The following is a 17,639-nucleotide window of genomic DNA, read 5'->3' as shown; positions in this document are numbered from 1 at the left end:
CTCTAAGGTGGCTCTCTTCCTGTGGAACATCATTCCCATGGAGATAAGATTGACCCCCACTTTGACCCACCTTCTCAAGGTCCTGAAGACTGATTTTACCAACAGGCCTGAAGACCCCAGAGTGAGATGGAGCCTATCAAGTAGCTTATTTGTTGGTTGTCACAGGGTGTGTGTGTATGACATTATTGCTTTTTATTGCTTCTGTATTGATCTTTTATCCTTTTAAGCCACCAGAAGCAAATGAGAGTGAGTTGGGCAGCCACAAAAAAAATTCTTAAATAAATAACATTTCTTCCACTACCCTGTATGCCTCCTGTTTTTCCTTGGCAGTTTTAGTCAACCGAAACCCTCAAACACACTTTTGAAAGTAATTTCAATAAATAAATAAAAACCAGCACACGTTCACTGCAAGTTTGCTTGTATTCAAAAGCGGCAAAAGTTAAGATTTTTCAACATCTCTGTTAAATTTGACTTTGGTAGAAAAGGTGCTCCGAAGCTTGATGAAGAGCAGTTTGGATAAGCATTAAAGGAGTCAGAATTTCAAGAAGCAAGAGGTAACGGTATTCTTTGGTCCAATTTCTCAATCCTGGAAGAAGCAGCAGTAACTGCATCATCTCCTACAAAAAGATGATGAAAGTAACATGATACAATTGTATAATATATTCAAAATTCGGATCTTGATTGCATTAATTGTTTGCAAAATGTTAAAGAATTACACTGTAATGATAGAAAATTAATAGAATAGAATAGAATTCTTTATTGGCCAAATGTGATTGGACACACAAGGAATTTGTCTTTGGTGTGTATGCTCTTAGTGTACATAAGGAGAATAAAATACATTCTTCAAGAATAAAACTTTGATAGTGAAATCCTAGTGAATGTGAGCTTAAATGGTGGACCTTGGGATGCTCATTTCTATTCAGTCAACCTACCTGTCAGGTATATTATCAGGTTTAGATGTTTCAGTTCGGCGGATCCTGTAGAAAATATGACGTATATTTTCTTTAAAAAGTCTTGCTTGTTAGAGTAGTACTACCATTGTGTTATTATTCATATGAAGAACAAGGGCTAGTGAATTGCTATTCCCAAAGTTAGAAATTATGTAAATAAAAAAACTGAAATACAGAACAAATAACAAATAACAGGATCCCAGTCTCCATCAATTCATGACCAGATATTTTTTTTTCATGCATGAAATTTAGACTCACCATTTACAGCATGGAATCTCGAACTTGATAGGTGCCTGGAGGAGATGGCAAAATTATGTAAATAAAAAAACTGAAATACAGAACAAACATCTTAGCTTGATTCTAATAGGACTGTGTTGAAATTGGATGGGAAGATTAAACATTCTCTTCTCTGACATCTACAGCTTGTATTTACCTACCACCCCTTGCACTGAAAAAGATGGCTCTCAGTTTTAGCAATGGAAACTTCCCCAAGTGCAAATAACAGAGTCCCAGTCTCCATCCATTCATGACCAGAGATTTTTTTTTTCATGCATGAAATTTAGACTCACCTTTTCCAGCATACAAACTCCAATTTGATCGGTGCCTCCAGGGCAACCACTAAGACGGCAAAATCCACCTTTATTCCTGCATTCTGCAAACCCTTGCGTGGCACCTGAAATATATATAAAAATGGGCACAGCTGAAAAGAATATCTGGATGTCTCCTCCATATGTTGGTAATTTCCCCCCTTTCAGATCAGGAAGCAATTCATCTTTCCTTCTTGATCTGCCTGCGGTCTATGCCATTTTAAATGTATCTACATGCATTTAACACACTTAAGGAATGCGGTGGCTCAGTGGCTAAGATGCTGAGCTTGTCGATCGAAAGGTCGCCAGTTCAGCGGTTTGAATCCCTAATGCTGTGTAATGGGGTGAGCTCCTGTTACTTGTCCCAGCTTCTGCCAACCTAGCAGTTCAAAAGCACGTAAAAAATGCAAATAGAAAAATAGGGACCACCTTTGGTGGGAAGGTAACAGCATTCCGTGCACCTTTGGCATTTTGTCATTCCGGCCACATGACTACGGAGACGTCTTCAGACAGCACTGGCTCTTCGGCTTTGAAATGGAGATGAGCACCACCTCCTAGAATTGGGAACAACTAGCACATATGTGCGAGAGGAACCTTTACATGCATAAGCTGAAAATCTATGGCATCACAAAAAATACACAATACAGTCAACACTGATAGCTGGGGCATTCTTCAATTGACTCTTATGTGTATCAGCCTATTCCTGCAGGGATCCCCAATCCCCAGACTGGCACCGGTCTGCCACATGCCAGAAACTAGTCTGCGCCAACAAGCGAATCCCCATCTGCGGGATATAGGCAGCACACAAAAACCATGCCCCTCCGGTCCACAGAAAAACCTCTCTCCATGGAACCAGTCCCTGGTGCCCAAAAGGTTGAAAGCCACTGTATTACTGCATTGGGAGAACCAGGGAAACCAGCTGATATCCAAAATAAAAATTGTTTTATTTAACTCCTAGTGGGCTAATCAGATAGGACAATATGAAAACTGATAGGCATCTTTTCTGTACTTTTATGCAGGTACTAAGTTATACAGAAGAACTGTGACAGCTTAGTTTCTTAGAAAAGAAAAGAAGAAAAGAAAAGTAAATGTATTTCTTGCTGTTATGCATATCTTACCTGGCAAAGGTAGGCAGACAAGAAGGGCAATTCCCAATAAAAGGTAATAGAACTTCATCTCAAGGCTGTTTGGGAACTGGTATTAGATCTGGAATGGATCACAGTCTATATTTATAGGGCTGGTAGGACTGTTATTACTGTTGTGAAATGTTGAACAATTGCAAATATGAAATACGTTGCTTTAATGGATCTTGCATAAGACATTTCTTTTCACAGTTTAATATTTTTATTGGATCATTTTTTTCCACTTGAAGCCCAAAGTTCAGAAGCAGTCCATGTGGGAACAAAAGTACTTATATTCTTTTCTTTAATCAAAATGGTCAATTTAGCCGTTTCTGCCAACTCCATCAGCTTCTGTAGCCATTCGTCCACAGTGGGCATTGAAGTGTCCTTCCATTTTTGTGTGTATAATAATCTTGCTGCTGTCAAGATATATAAGATCAAAGTTACATTTTTTTCCTCCAAGTCTTTTTCCATTAAACCCCAAAGAAAAGTTTCATTTTTATTTCGTTTTAAGAACTTTCTTAAATTAGAATTATAATATGAACCTTACTCCAAAATTTCTTTGCTTTATCACACGTCCACCATTAAAGTTCCTTCTTTGCTATTTTTATCATTAATTGTAATGCAAAGAATAGAATCCTAGGTACGTATAACTGAGGGAGTTGGAATATTACTTTTTCTGGCATTCCAGGAGAATCAGGGTTATAGTTCAAGATACCGGTACCTCGGGCTTCCGGTCTGGCTTCCGCTGCCGCCAGATGGTCCTTTGAGACCGCCAGCCCCGAAGCCTGTAAAGAGCTGCCTTTACATCTGAAAGGTGGCTCGAAAAACTCCATTTCCTGACGGAAATGTGAGTTAGAGCAGGCGAGGGCAGGTAGAGCCCTCTGCGAAGTCTCCAGAGTTTTTTTTTAACTCTTGGGGACGAGCAGGTAGTGGCTCCCTATTCCCGCTCGCCGTTGCTCCGGGCTTTTGGAGGACTCTGCCTTTTTTGCAGAGCAAGGCGCTGGAACCGGATCGAACAACGAACTTAACAGATGGATTATTTAAAAAAAAAGATGAGACTTGGACTTGGGACCTAAACTGCAAGTATCCTTAAAGAATTTATATGCATTTTAGAGTGAAAGAGAAAAGAATTTTTTTTTAAAAATGGTGACCGCTGAGGCTTGGGAAGTAGAAGAAAGCCGAAAGTGAGAGTCCTTCCGTAACAGCTACAAAGTAGCGGAATATATAGTGCTGGCTACAATTTGGAAGAAAAATAGTTATTTTAAGTTCCTTTCTTCTTGGAGATTTGTACTTGATCTTGTTTGGGGAAAAGTTTTTCTCTTACTAAAAAAATAAAAAGAGTTTGCTGTCAGGATGGCGTTAAAACTTATAAAGCCTGATAGACAAGCAGTGGGGGGGGGTGCTCCCCCACTTACAATTGTCTGAACAAGCTTTGAGTCTACAGACTCTGCAGAATGGTTTTAACTTAAAAAAAATTTCTTCAGGAGGAAATGGCAAAATATTATGAGACAGTGAACCAGAAATTTGAAAAGTTAAGGCAGGAAATTAAAGAAATAATTGAAGATACCGAAAATATTGTTGGAATTTGGATGTGATGTTACCCTAACATGGGTGATGGAGTTTATTATCCAGCTGAAAGACGTTACAGAAGATATTATATGGATTACAAGTTTAAAGTCTTTATAGGATTTTATTTACATAAGGGAATTTTTTTTTCTAGTGGAGTAGGCAGAAGAATAAAGATATTAAGAACAATTAACTATGGTAGTCTTGTAGGAAAGTGGGTGGAGACAGATTAGGTTACTGATTGTTTAGCTTAAAGAAAAGGGATATTATGTTTAGATGTGAATGTATGTAAAAGATTTGAGTTAAGAGATATAACGATGGGGGGAAGGAAATGGGTAGCTGAATTGAATGAATGTTAAATTAGGATTTATTATATAGTTTTATAGTGGAAGGTTGCTTTGAAATGTTATATTAATATATATAAAAGATTTGACTTAAGAGATATATGTATGGGGGGTAGTAATAATGTTATAATAGAATGTCACTTTGAAATGTATAGTATAGTATAAGGGGGATATGATAATTTTATTAAAAAGAAAGGGTCAGCATAGGGGGATGGAGTAAGTGGATGGTAAAGTATTATATAATCTGTTATGAATTTGGGTTTTATTATGAAGAAGTCACAGGGGGAGGGGAGGGGGAGGGGGGTTAGGGAGGAGGGGGGGAAAAGGGGGAAAAATCTGTATTTGAAAAACTTTTTCAATAAAAAAAAAAAGAAAAAAGATACCGGTACCTCTTGCTCTCCCTGGATTCTCTTTCCATAAAATGAAACGAACCAAATATCTGAGTATTGTGGAGATACTTCTTGAACAAGCTCCTAATACTGGCCCAGAATTGCTGCCTCCTGATACCCCTTAGAATTTGAGATGGCATTTACTTTGGTTTCTGCTTTTCCCAGGGAACATACAGGTAATCAAATGTAATTCACTTGAATTACATCACTATATTCATGATATTGCTTTCATCTCATTTCAACCCATGAATGTGGCTATCTGAAATGTTCTTTTCCCTCTTCAGTCTTTAAATGATATTTTGTCCTTAAACTGATGTCAAGTCATGACAGATTGAAAGCACGAAAAATGTAGAATGTGACTGTCAGTACCAATACCAGCATAACAGAGTTGGAATCTTCTACTCCAAGCCCCTGTTCAAGCAGGAGACCCTATACCATTCCAGACAAATGGTTATCAAACCTCCAGTGATGGAGCACCCACAACTTCTGGAGGCAAGCAATTCCAGTGATTAATTGTTGTCTGGAAATTTTTCCTTAAATCTAGGTTGGTTCTCTCATTGATAAGTTTTCATTCATTGCTTCTTGTCCTGCTTCAGGTGCTTTCGGAAATAGATTAACCTTGTCTTCTTTGTAACAGCACCTTAGATATTGGAACACTGCTATCATATCACCCTAATCCTTCTTTTCTTTAAACTAGACAAACCCAATTCCTGCAGCCGTTCTTCATATGTTTTAGCCTTCAGTCCCTAATCATCTTTGTTGCTCTTCTCCGCACTCTTTCTAGAATCCCAACATCTTTTTTATATCATAGCGACAAAAACTAGATGCAATATTCGAGGTGGTTTTACCAAAGCATTATAATGTGGTACTAACACTTCATGTAATCTTGATTCTATCCCTCTGTTAATGCATCCATTGGACCTGATATAAGAAATTGCAGGATTAACTTTAGAGTGTGCCAGATGCTTTCTCTATGTACAAATATATTTCCCCACTTTAACATTCAAGATGCAATTCCGTTTGTTAAACTGGTGTTTTTTGGACTTGGCAACATTAAGAAGCTTGCAGTTCAACTCCTAGAATTCCACAGCTATCTTAAAGTTGCCATGTTTGAGAAACTCTGCTTTTTATGCTTGTAGGAAATCACTTGGATTTTGCCAAGATCCATTGATTAAACTACTACTGTATGCTAATACTGATAATTGAAAGAGCCCAGGCAAGACAAGACCTTCTGATGGCTAGGCTGTTTTTTTATTGTCCCCAGTATGTATGTAACTATGATCTGCTTAATTAGGCATTGTTGACAAGGTTAGAATTCTCTGGATAGACATAGTTCATGTTTATAAAATCACATCTTAGAAGCCACGAAGGTTACGTTGCAGACACAGCCTAAACTGAAACTAACATACATACTATGGTTCAGCATGCTATATTACTAGTTTTCAACCTCAGCTATTGATTACAGCTCTATGTGTGATATCATGGTTGTGTTATGTTCGTCACTATACCTTATAAAGCAGTAGTGGGTTCCTCTGACCTTCGCTACTGGTTCAGAACCGGGAGCGTGCGCACACATGCGCTTGCTTTGCTTGCGCACGTCCCTTCTGTGTATCCGCAGAACGTCTGTGGGCGGTGGGCGAAGCCTACCACCGCCACCACTACCAGTTTGCCCAAACCGGGGAGAACCGGTAGAAACCCACCACTGTTATAAAGACAAAGTCAGGTGGTGAAAGTGAACTATAGTAGTGATTTAAGACACAGGAGGGAGCAATCTGCAAGGTCAAAGCAACCTTTATATTTATAGAGCCAGTTTCTAAGTTTGCTCTCCCAATAAGTTTAATTTCTAAGTTTAGAGCCCAATAAGTTCTAAACACAGAATTTTAACTATTTCTTGGAAGAGAAAAAAGGAACTTTTGAAACAAACTTTTTACCCTTCCTTTTTCTTTTTATATGCAAGTCAAGAAAGAAAGCACACCCATATTCCTTCCTCCTCCCTTTTGCCCACAAGAGCAACCCTGTGAGGCTGAGGGAATGCAACTGGTCCAAAATCACCCAACTCATTTTTCATGCCTAAGCAGGGCTATAACTGACAGTCGCCTGGTTTCAGGGCCAACACCTTAACCACTACACCAATCTGGCTCTCACCTAATAGGGATGGAAAGAAATGGGCTATATTATGTACTCTCCTTCCATAGAGAGAAGGCACATCCAACCATAAAGGAAGGAAATATTGCTTATGAGATGTTGGCTTATTTCACTGCATAAGATTGTAATTTTTTTTTTATTGAAAAAGTTTTAAAACAAACCCAATTTCCCCACAACCCTCCCTCCCAACCCCCCCTCCCCCTCCCCGACTTCCCAGAGCAGAACACAAGGTATTTCTATTGACCTTTAACAATAAACTAAATTGCATAACCAATCATTAAACTAACACCCCCTTAAAAAAAAAATCTTAACCCCCCATGTATAAAATCCTATTTCTTAAACATAAAACTTCTAATATCACTTATATAACACTTATACAAATAAAAGAGATCATTCATAAGCTATTTGATATTTTTTGGTCTGATAATTATTTTGTATATAGTCAATCCATCTTCTCCAGTCCTGTATATACTTTTCTTGTGTGTGATCCTTCAAATATGCTGAAATTTTAGCCATTTCAGCTAAATTAGTTACTTTCAATATCCAATCATCAATAGTAGGCAAAAAGTCCTTCTTCCAATGTTGTGCTACCAACAATCTTGCTGCTGTTATCAAGTTCAAAATCAATTTAGTCTCTACAACTATACAGTCCGTAGTTATACCCAGTAAGAACAACTGTGGAGTAAATTTCAGTCTCTTTTTAAGAATATTCTGCATCACCCACCAAATCTTTATCCAAAATGCCTTGATTTTTCTACAAGTCCACCATATATGATAATAAGTTGCATCATCACAGTCACAACTCCAACATTTAGCTTGCACATTAGGATACATACATGATAATTTTTTGGGATCTAAGTGCCATCTATAAAACATTTTATAAAAATTTTCTCTTAAATTTTGTGCTTGTGTAAATTTCACATTTCTAATCCAAATCTTTTCCCAAGTCTCCATCATTACTGGCTCTTGAAAATTTTGTGCCCATTTAATCATACAATCTTTAACCAGTTCCGTCTCAGAATCTATTTCCAATAAAGCATTATACAACCTTTTAATATGCATTTGTTTTTGATCTCTAATTTGTTTTTCCAAATTCTCCTCATTTTGCACAAAGCCAGTTTTTTGGTCTTCCTTCCATCTAGCTTGAAGTTGACCGTACTGAAACCATGTATAAATTATACCTTCTTCTCTCAGCGTATCTAGAGATTTAAAATACATTACCCCCCTTTCCATAATAAGAAGCTCTTTATAGGTAATCACCTCCTGTTTTTGTTCTATACTTATATTTTCTATTGCATGTCTAGGATTTGCCCATACAGGTATCTTATAATTTAACTTATATTGATATTTTTTCCAAACCCTCAACAAAGCATTTCTTAATATATGAGCCTTAAATACTTTATCCACTTTTTTATCATATAACAGATAGGCATGCCATCCATATAACAAATCATAACCTTCTAAATTCAAAATTCTCCCCTCAGTTAAATTAAACCAATCACTAATTTGTGATAAAACCGCTGCTTCATAATATAATCTTACATTAGGCATTTTGAGATCCCCTCTTTCACGTGTATCTTGTATAATTTTCATTTTTATTCTGGGTTTTTTCCCAGCCCAAATGAAAGTGTTAACACCTTTCTGCCATTCTCTCAAATTTTCATCTTTTTTAAGCACAGGTATTATTTGGAACAAAAATAAAAATCTAGGTAAGACATTCATTTTAATTGCTGCAATTCTTCCCAATAAAGACAACTGTAATTTTTCCCAATTTTCCATATCCTTCTGTACCTTCTGCCAAAGAACCTCATAGTTATTTTTATATAATTTTGTATTTGAAGCTGCTATGTATACCCCTAGATATTTAACCTTTTTAACTATTTCAAAATCTGTTAATCTTGCTAGTTTATCTCTTTCAGGTATAGTCATATTTTTAACTATCATCTTTGTCTTATGTGAGTTAACTTTAAATCCTGATACTTTCCCGTATTGATCAATTATATCCAATATATATGGAGCCGACTCTATAGGTTGGGATAAGGTAATAACCAAGTCATCTGTGAATGCTCTTAATCTATAATCTTGTTGTCTAATTACAATACCCTTCAATTTTTCTGAGTCACGTATCTTGTTCAATAGCACTTCCAAAGTCAAAATAAACAGTAATGGAGACAGAGGACACCCCTGCCTTGTTCCTTTCTCAATTTTAAAAACCTCTGTTAAACCTCCATTAACTATAATTTGTGCTGTTTGCCGCTGATATATCGCTCTAAGTGATTGTGTGAAATATTTCCCAAAGTGCATTTTCTCTATTATTTTAAACAAAAATTGCCAGTTCAGACGATCAAATGCCTTCTCTGCATCCAAAAATATAAACGCTGCAGGGACTTGATTGTTTTTTTCCAAATATTCCAATAAGTTTACAATTTGTCTAACATTATATCTCATTTGTCTCCCTTTTATAAACCCTGATCGATCATTATGAATTATTTGTTGCATAACTGGCATTAATCTAGTAGCTAATATCTTAGCAAAAATCTTATAATCAGTATTCAGAAGTGAAATTGGCCTAAAATTCTCGGGTTTAGTAGAATTTTGGTCCTCCTTTGGAATTAGTGAAACAAAGGCTGTTTTCCAGGAAGGTGGTACTCCTCCTCCTACTTGTATTTTATTAAATAAAATTTTGAGTGGTTCTAACATTTCAGATTGTAAATGTTTATAATAAACAGCTGTTAATCCATCTGTTCCCGGAGCCTTACCTATTTTTAATTGTTTAATTGCCCCAACAATTTCCTCAGAAGTTATTGGCTGATTCAATCTCTCTCTCTGTTCCAGCGTTAATTCAGAAATCTCCATCTTTAAATATCTATCAATATCCACATCTTGAATTACATCTTTAGCATATAACTTTGTATAAAACTCCAAAAAAGCCTTTTTTATTAAATTCTGTTGATAAATCTCTTTACCTCTAAATTCTATCTTGTCTATAACACGTGATTTTTGTTTTTTCCTCATCGTGTAAGCCAACCATCTCCCAGGTTTATTAGCATTACAAAATGTATTATGTCTGGCATATCGTATGCTGGTTGCTACTTGCCCAGCCATTAACATATTAAATTGCTCTCTTAAGATATTAATCATATCTTTTGCCTTTTTATCTCCCGGGTTAAATAAGATTGTAATTTAAGTTCCTTTGTGGAAATTCAACCTAGCTGAGCCCATGAAGTCTGTAATGTTTGCTTTGTCAAGGTAATCTAAGTAAACTACATTGCTTATTTTGATACATAGAAGATACATCGTAGTTTCTTTAATTTAATTTAATTTAATTTAATTTAATTTAATTTCCAATTTATATACCACCCTTCTCCCTGAGGACTCAGGGCGGTGTACAGCCAAGATAAAAAGACATAGAATACAAATATTAAAACATTTAAAAATATATATAAATTTTGGCCCGAAAGTTAAGAATCACAGACTAAATAAAAGAATTTAAAAATTTCTTCTTAAGCCAACCCGGCTTGCTGAAAAAGATGGGTTTTCAGGGAACGACGGAAGGCATTGAGGTCATGGATTCTTCTTATCTCTGGGGGCAACTGATTCCAGAGGGTGGGAGCCCCCACAGAGAAGGCCCTCCCCCTGGGGGCCACCAGCCTACATTGTTTGGCTGATGGCACCCTGAGGAGGCCCTCTCTGTGGGAGCGCACGGGTCGATGGGAGGTCGTCGGTAGCAGCAGGCGGTCTCGGAGATAGCTAGGCCCTATGCCATGGAGCGCTTTAAAGGTGATAACCAACACCTTGAAGCGCACCCGGAAGACCACCGGGAGCCAGTGCAGCTCACGCAGTAGCGGTGTTACATGGGAGCGCCATGTTGCTCCCATCACTACCTGCGCTGCTGCATTCTGGACCAGCTGGAGCCTCCGGGTGCTCTTCAAGGGGAGCCCCATGTAGAGAGTGTTGCAGTAGTCAAGGCGAGAGGTGACGAGGGCGTGAGTGACTGTGCACAAGGAATCCCAATCAAGAAAAGGCCGCAACTGGCGAATCAGGTGAACCTGATAAAAGGTCCCCCTGGTAACAGCCGTCAGATGTTCCTCCAAAGACAGCTGCCTATCCAGGAGGACTCCCAGATTGCGAGCCCTTTCAGTGGGGGCCAAAGACTCGCCCCCAATAGTCAGTGATGGAGTCAACTGACTATATCGGGATGCCGGGAGCCACAGCCACTCAGTCGTGGAAGGGTTGAGCCTGAGCCTGTTCCTCCCCATCCAGTTCCGCACAGCCTCCAGGCACTGGGATATCACTTCAAGGGCATCGTTGGGGTGGCCTGGAGTGGAGATGTACAGCTGGGTGTCATCAGCGTTCTGGTGGTATCTCACCCCAAAGCCACGGATGATCTCGCCCAGCGGCTTCACATAAATGTTGAACAGAAGGGGCGAGAGGACCGATCCCTGCAGCACTCCACAAATGAGAGGCCTCGAGGTCGACCTCTGCCCTCCTGCCAACACAAACTGCGACCGGTCGGAGAGAAAGGAGGAGAACCACCGCAACACAGTGCCTCCCACCCCCAACTCTTCCAGCCGGTGCAACATGATACCATGGTCGATGGTATCAAAAGTCGCTGAGAGATCTAATAGGACCAGAACAGAGGAATAACCCCTGTTCCAAGCCCTCCAGAGATCATCCACCAACGCGACCAATGCCGTTTCCGTGCTGTGCCCAGACCTGAAACCCGACTGGAACGGATCTAGATAGGATGTTTCCTCCAGGAATTGCGGAGACTGTTGCGCGACCACACTCTCAACAACCTTCGCAATGAAGCGAAGGTTGGAGACAGGACGATAGTTAACCAATATTGCTGGATCCAGAGACGGCTTCTTGAGGAGAGGCCTCACCACCGCCTCTTTCAGGGCAGCGGGGAAGTGACTCTCACTCAACGAAGTGATTATTTCGCTGCTCTCATTGCGTCTGCAGAAAATCATCCAGCAGCCTTGTTTCGAGTGACCCGCTCTCTTCTCAACCAGGGAGCAAGGGAGGACCCCCTACAAGGCAGTGCTGAGGATTTTGTACAATTTCTGCAAGACAAAGTCACTCAGATCTGGATGGGGTTAGACTCTGACCGGGCAGAATCCAACGAGGAAGTGGGAGCAAGTCTTGAAGGTGACATATGGGTTGAGTTTGACCCTGTTTCCATAGATGAAGTGGATAGGATTGTGGGTAGATTGGGGGCCTCCACATCTTTATTGGACCCATGTCCTTCCTGGCTTGTTGCGGCAACCAGAGAGGTGATTGGAGACTAGATCCGTTGTTGACACCATTGTTCCCCTTCTCCAAATAGCGGCCCAAGTAACCACCAGATGACACCACAACCGACACGACCAACCAACAAGCGATCTAATGGCAAAACTCAAAACTGAACTGCTGTCAGACACCTGGTTCCGAGACAATCAACACATCCTGACAAAAAGGGATGACCTCGCATGGAAGGGGACAAAGCTCTATGTCCCGGAATCCCTACGCACCCTGATCCTCCAGAGGAGCCACGATGTTAAACCGGCAAAACCTAAGAGGAAAAGGAAGGAAGGAAGGCTATGGCTATGCAAATAACACCTGCAGCAGTTTCAATGCCGTGATAAGATTGCATGCTGCCCAACTTCTAGTGACTAAGTTAGGGGTCTGCAAACTTAAATACTCAAAGAGTCATTTGGACCCGTTTCCCACAGAAAAGAAAACACTGGGAGCCACAAAACCCTTCCCATGCCTGTCTCTTTCTTGAGCAGCCACAAAACTAGCATATGTAGTTGAAGTAAGCATTCTGTTTTCTTCTGAAACTTTTATCTTCTTGGATTTATCCATGGTTAGCCCACCGGGGATTGAAAGGCTCAATAAATTGTGTGCTGGCGGGTGTCGCACATTGGCGGTTGTGACGTATATTTAGATAGATAGATAGATAGATAGATAGATAGATAGATAGATAGATAGATAGATATAGATAGATTAGTAGATAGATACAGTAGATAGATAGATAGATAGATAGATAGATAGATAGATAGATAGAGATAGATAGATAGATTAGTAGATAGATACAGTAGATAGATAGATAGATAGATATAGATAGATAGATTAGTAGATAGATACAGTAGATAGATAGATAGATAGATAGATAGATATAGATAGATTAGTAGATAGATACAGTAGATAGATAGATAGATAGATAGATATAGATAGATAGATTAGTAGATAGATACAGTAGATAGATAGATAGATAGATATAGATAGACAGATTAGTAGATAGATACAGTAGATAGATAGATAGATAGATAGATAGATAGATAGATAGCTGATAGATAGATAGATGATACAGATAGATGATAGATAGATAGATAGATAGATAGATAGATAGATAGATAGATAGATAGATAGATAGATAGGAGAGACCGGAAGTTGGCGTTGCGGCGAAACGGACAGAAGATTTCGGGGCTCCGAAATCTCCGCTGATAGCCCCGTTGCAGGACGGTCCTTTTTGGACCCCACATTCTAGTTTTGACTGTGGTAGTGGAGGGCATCTCCTGTCGATTCCAGGGCCATCGCAAAGTCCGTGGTCGATACAGGAACTTTGCCCTTTTTCCGGCAACGGGGTTGCAGCCATCAGCTCCCAAGGCTGGGACAGCTTCAGGAGAAGAAAGGAGAATGACAGCGAACTAGAGTGGTGAGAATCTAATTTTTTAATTGATAAAAAGAACATCCTGAGGAATTAGAGACTTTGAACTTAAGATGGAGATGAAATAAGCAGCAACTTTAATTTGGAATTGATTTTTAATACCCTATTACTCAATTTGGAAGACCTTTAAATTAGCTTTTTGTTTTGCTGGCCGGGACTGGATTGAAAAAGAAGTGATTAACATTGACATTTGGTTGAGCTTGCCTTTTTTAAAATGAATGTTTGACTTTGGTTTGGTTTTCTTTTTTGGTGATTGAAGCCTCTCTATTTTTTCTTTTCTTTTTTTTCTCCTTTTGTAATTTTTTGTAAACTTTTAATAAGGAAGCTTTGGATTTTAAAGATTTTAAAGCACAGAAAAGACAGGAGAATGTGTACTGCTGCCATCTGCTGGAGGAGATACTTTGTTGCTGTGTTTTTATAAGCAATTTCCAGAAGATACATTGTAGCCATAAGTGAGACTCTGAATCTTGAGCTGATAAATGTGTGTGAGAACACCAGAGGAAGTGGAATTATCTGTATTGTTTACACAGGTGTTCTTTTTTTTTTTTTTTTGCAAAATATTTTTTATTTTTTCCAACATAACACATAAAATTCATCTCTTTCGAGAGCAAAGTCTCGATCCGGTCATGAATAGGTACAATCGCTTACATTTTGAAAAAGTTCCATTCACAATTTCCCATTATATCTTTTAAAATTCAAAGAAATTTTTCATAGAAAAAATTTTAGTCATAAACTCTAATATCTTGATCAGAACCATTCTATTATATCACCACCAATTTAATTTCCAAGTACACATTTAATTCATTATTATGCTCATTTATAAGTTCAATTATCTCTGGTTCTTTTCCAAGCTCTCTTCATTACACCTTTTGACATCAATATTAAAACATTAAAAAAAGAAAAACAATATTCTAATCTCTTAGTCTAATTATTTACCTTACAATTTCTAACCACACATCGTAATTTCAATTTAGATACAGCTCTATTTTTTATTTCAATTAATAAATCAAAATTCAGTCCATATTTCTTAATCTCTTGACCTCTTCATCAGATCTTTAAACCTTAAAGCTTTATCAATTTGCCTTTAGTTTTGCATATTTCATATTCTCAAATTTATCTCAAAATCCCTATCCTCCTCCCTATCTCCTCCTATTATTGGCTGATTTCCAGCATATAATTGTTTGGCTGATTAACAGCATATCCTCCTCCATACCTCCAGCTTTTGTTTGGCTGATTTCCAGCATGCTTTATTTTGGCTGAGTTGCAGCATAGTCACCTCCATACCTCCCACTATTATTTGGCTGAGTTCCAGCATGTTGGCTAGTTTCCAACATATTGTATTTTGGCTGATTTCCAGCATAGTCTCCTCCGAACCTCCCACTATTATTTGGCTGAGTTCCAGCATGTTTTATTTTGGCTGATATTCTTCTCCGAGTCTCCTTCTCTTATTTGGCTGGTGTTACCAGCATATTTTCCTCCACGCCTGCATCTGTTGTTTTAGCTATTTCATTTTAACTAATTCACATATTACATAAATTACTTTTTCAGATACCACAATTTGACTCAGCATAAATTTTAACAAATATCTTCTCATATATTTTAAGATCATCTACTTCATATATATTTTAAATCTCAAAAATTCATTTAAGCGTTTAGAACATTTAGAAAAATCATATTCTCATTCATTCATTTATACTCTTATTTCATAACCAAATACATATATTTATATAGTCCAATTTAAAAGGAATGGAAATAAAAGATGAAAAAGAGAAGGAAAGGAAAACAGAAACAAAGGAGGAGAAAAGAGGGAAAGTAGAAATAAAAAAGAAAAAAGGATCAAGAAAAGAAAGAAAATCAAAAAGGTAGCAAAGGGAAACAAAAAAAGGTATAATACTTCGTATCAATATTCAGACTTCAAATATGCATTAAGCATTACATTTTCATTTTAATCAAACTATGTTATTTTTCTTAACTTGCAACCTACTATAAATCTTTTTCTAATCTGTCCAAAATTGTTCTTTTTCAATTTCAATATTATCAATGTTAAAAATTCTATAAAGTTTAGTTCTTCTATATTATTCCATATATAATATCATCATCTCTTCTTTTAGTGCCACACCTTTTTTCCTTTTTTTGCTGAGCCTGTTAATTCAATTATAGTTATTCCATTTTATTTCTTTTTTCTTTCCATCAATAAAGCTTCCAATAAACAGATTGAGTATCCCCAGTTAAAGCTCCTTATTTGATGCCAAAGTAATCCATTTAAAATAACAAGGCACTTAGTTTCTCTTCCAAGCTGCTAGCAATCCGCAATTACACTTTTACTTCTTCACAGTCTCCATTTTGTGTATTGCAAAGCTATCCGTTTGTCTTTTCCCTTTGTTTTAAAAAAGTCCTGTTTATCGCCTCTTTCCTTTTTCTCTCTTCCAAGAATAATCCATTCCTGTTAAAAAAGAAAAAAGAACAGTTTTCAAAATTTATAACTTTCCAAAAAGGCAATCATTCCAAATTAGCAATAAAATCCATAATCGTTTGGTGGGTCTTTCATTTTTAAAAGGTATTTTGCAGATCTTCTTGCCCCAATACACCGTAGCCACTAATTAAGGCTGGGGCACACTTATCACTATCCACAGTTTAAACGCTGTTCCCGCCTGGGTTTGGTCTTGCTTACCCGGCTTCCGAACACCTTGCTCTCACTTTTCCTTCTTCCTCCAGCACAGTGCTTTCTCCGGTTGGCCCAGGCTTTGAGGCAGTCACCATGACTGCTGCTCCCCCGCTGTCGGCTCAGAGGGCTTCCTCTGGCCCCGAGGAACTTGCCCATTCCTCTTGGCCGTCCAAGGGGTCCCTCTCTCTTCCCCTGTCCCTTCAGGACAGGGTAGGTCCGCAGACCTGTCGGCAGCGGCTCGCCAGTAGGGGTTTTCGCGGGGCTCATAAGAGCCCTGCCATTTCCCCGACTGAATCGCCCAGCGCCAACTGGAAGTTCTTGTTGGATTTAGCTGAAGTAAGAGTCTGGAAATACTGAAGAAGATTTTTTGCTTTTCTCTCTATCGGGCAGCTAGCTTGTATAAGGCAGCCAATTTTACTTCTTCTTTTTTCTTTTTTGTGACTTGCTTAAAAGACAACTCTCCACATGCTTTCTGGATACAATTATACTTGATGGACCTTTCTTTCTGTTTTTTTCTTCCTTCCCTTTTTGGGGCTTCTCACCTCGGCCTGAGACCATATAAAATTGGATTAAGGCAATCAAGAGCCTGAAGATTTATTATTATTATTATTATTATTATTATTATTATTATTATTATTATTATTATTATTATTATTATTATTATTATTATTATTATTATTATTATTATTATTATTATTATTGTTGTTGTTGTTGTTGTTGTTGTTGTTGTTGTTGTTGTTGTTGTTGTTGTTGTTGTTGTTCTTGATTTTCTTATACCTATTGGATTAGGGTTTAGAAGAACCTGAAAAGTGGTGGTATTTTATCTGTTTTTTCTTTTTTTTAAATTATTTTTTCTTTTCCCTTTTCCTTTTTTTTTAAATTGGATAATTTTTAAATTTTCCCTTTTCCTTTTTTCTTTTTTTCTTCCCTTTTTTGGAATAAAATGAGTAGAAAAGTTGCGACAGTGGGAGCAGCTGCAACTACACCTTCTTCGTCACCATCTGGAGGACAACGATCCATACAGACAATGCTGCAGCAAGATAAAGAAAAAGAGAAAGAGAAAGATTTACCGATACAAACAATTCTAAAAACAGTTTTAAGGATGGAACAACAGCTGTTGAAGGCAGATGAGAGAGTCCAGAGGATGGAACAGCAAT

General features: G+C 38.0%; 1 protein-coding gene across 1 annotated transcript; it reads right to left on the bottom strand.

The window, feature by feature from the left end:
* Positions 1–497: 497 nt before the first annotated feature.
* Positions 498–2,720, bottom strand: LOC148116953 (beta-defensin C7-like). Its single transcript, XM_087892610.1, has 5 exons — positions 2,656–2,720; positions 1,520–1,623; positions 1,209–1,243; positions 933–977; positions 498–617 (listed from the first exon to the last, which is right to left on the bottom strand). The coding sequence occupies exons 1-5, from the start codon at positions 2,711–2,713 to the stop codon at positions 611–613; spliced, it is 249 nt and encodes an 82-aa protein (XP_087748736.1). The 5' UTR covers positions 2,714–2,720; the 3' UTR covers positions 498–610.
* Between the last annotated feature and the right edge of the window lie 14,919 nt (positions 2,721–17,639).

The sequence above is a fragment of the Pantherophis guttatus genome, chromosome 1 (genome assembly GCF_059756535.1).
Source record: "Pantherophis guttatus breed Tessera chromosome 1, ASM5975653v1, whole genome shotgun sequence".
NCBI classification, from domain to species: domain Eukaryota; kingdom Metazoa; phylum Chordata; class Lepidosauria; order Squamata; family Colubridae; genus Pantherophis; species Pantherophis guttatus.
The sequence above is the reverse complement of the archived record's forward strand: the minus strand, read 5'-3'. Positions and strand labels throughout refer to the sequence as shown.

Coding starts and splice junctions, on each gene's coding strand:
- LOC148116953 (XM_087892610.1), bottom strand. CDS start 2,713: ATGAAGTTCTATTACCTTTTATTGGGAATTGCCCTTCTTGTCTGCCTA. Junction 1,624..2,655: donor TGTCTGCCTACCTTTGCCAG/GTAAGATATGCA, acceptor TATATATTTCAG/GTGCCACGCAAGGGTTTGCA. Junction 1,244..1,519: donor GAGTTTGTATGCTGGAAAAG/GTGAGTCTAAAT, acceptor CATCTCCTCCAG/GCACCTATCAAGTTCGAGAT.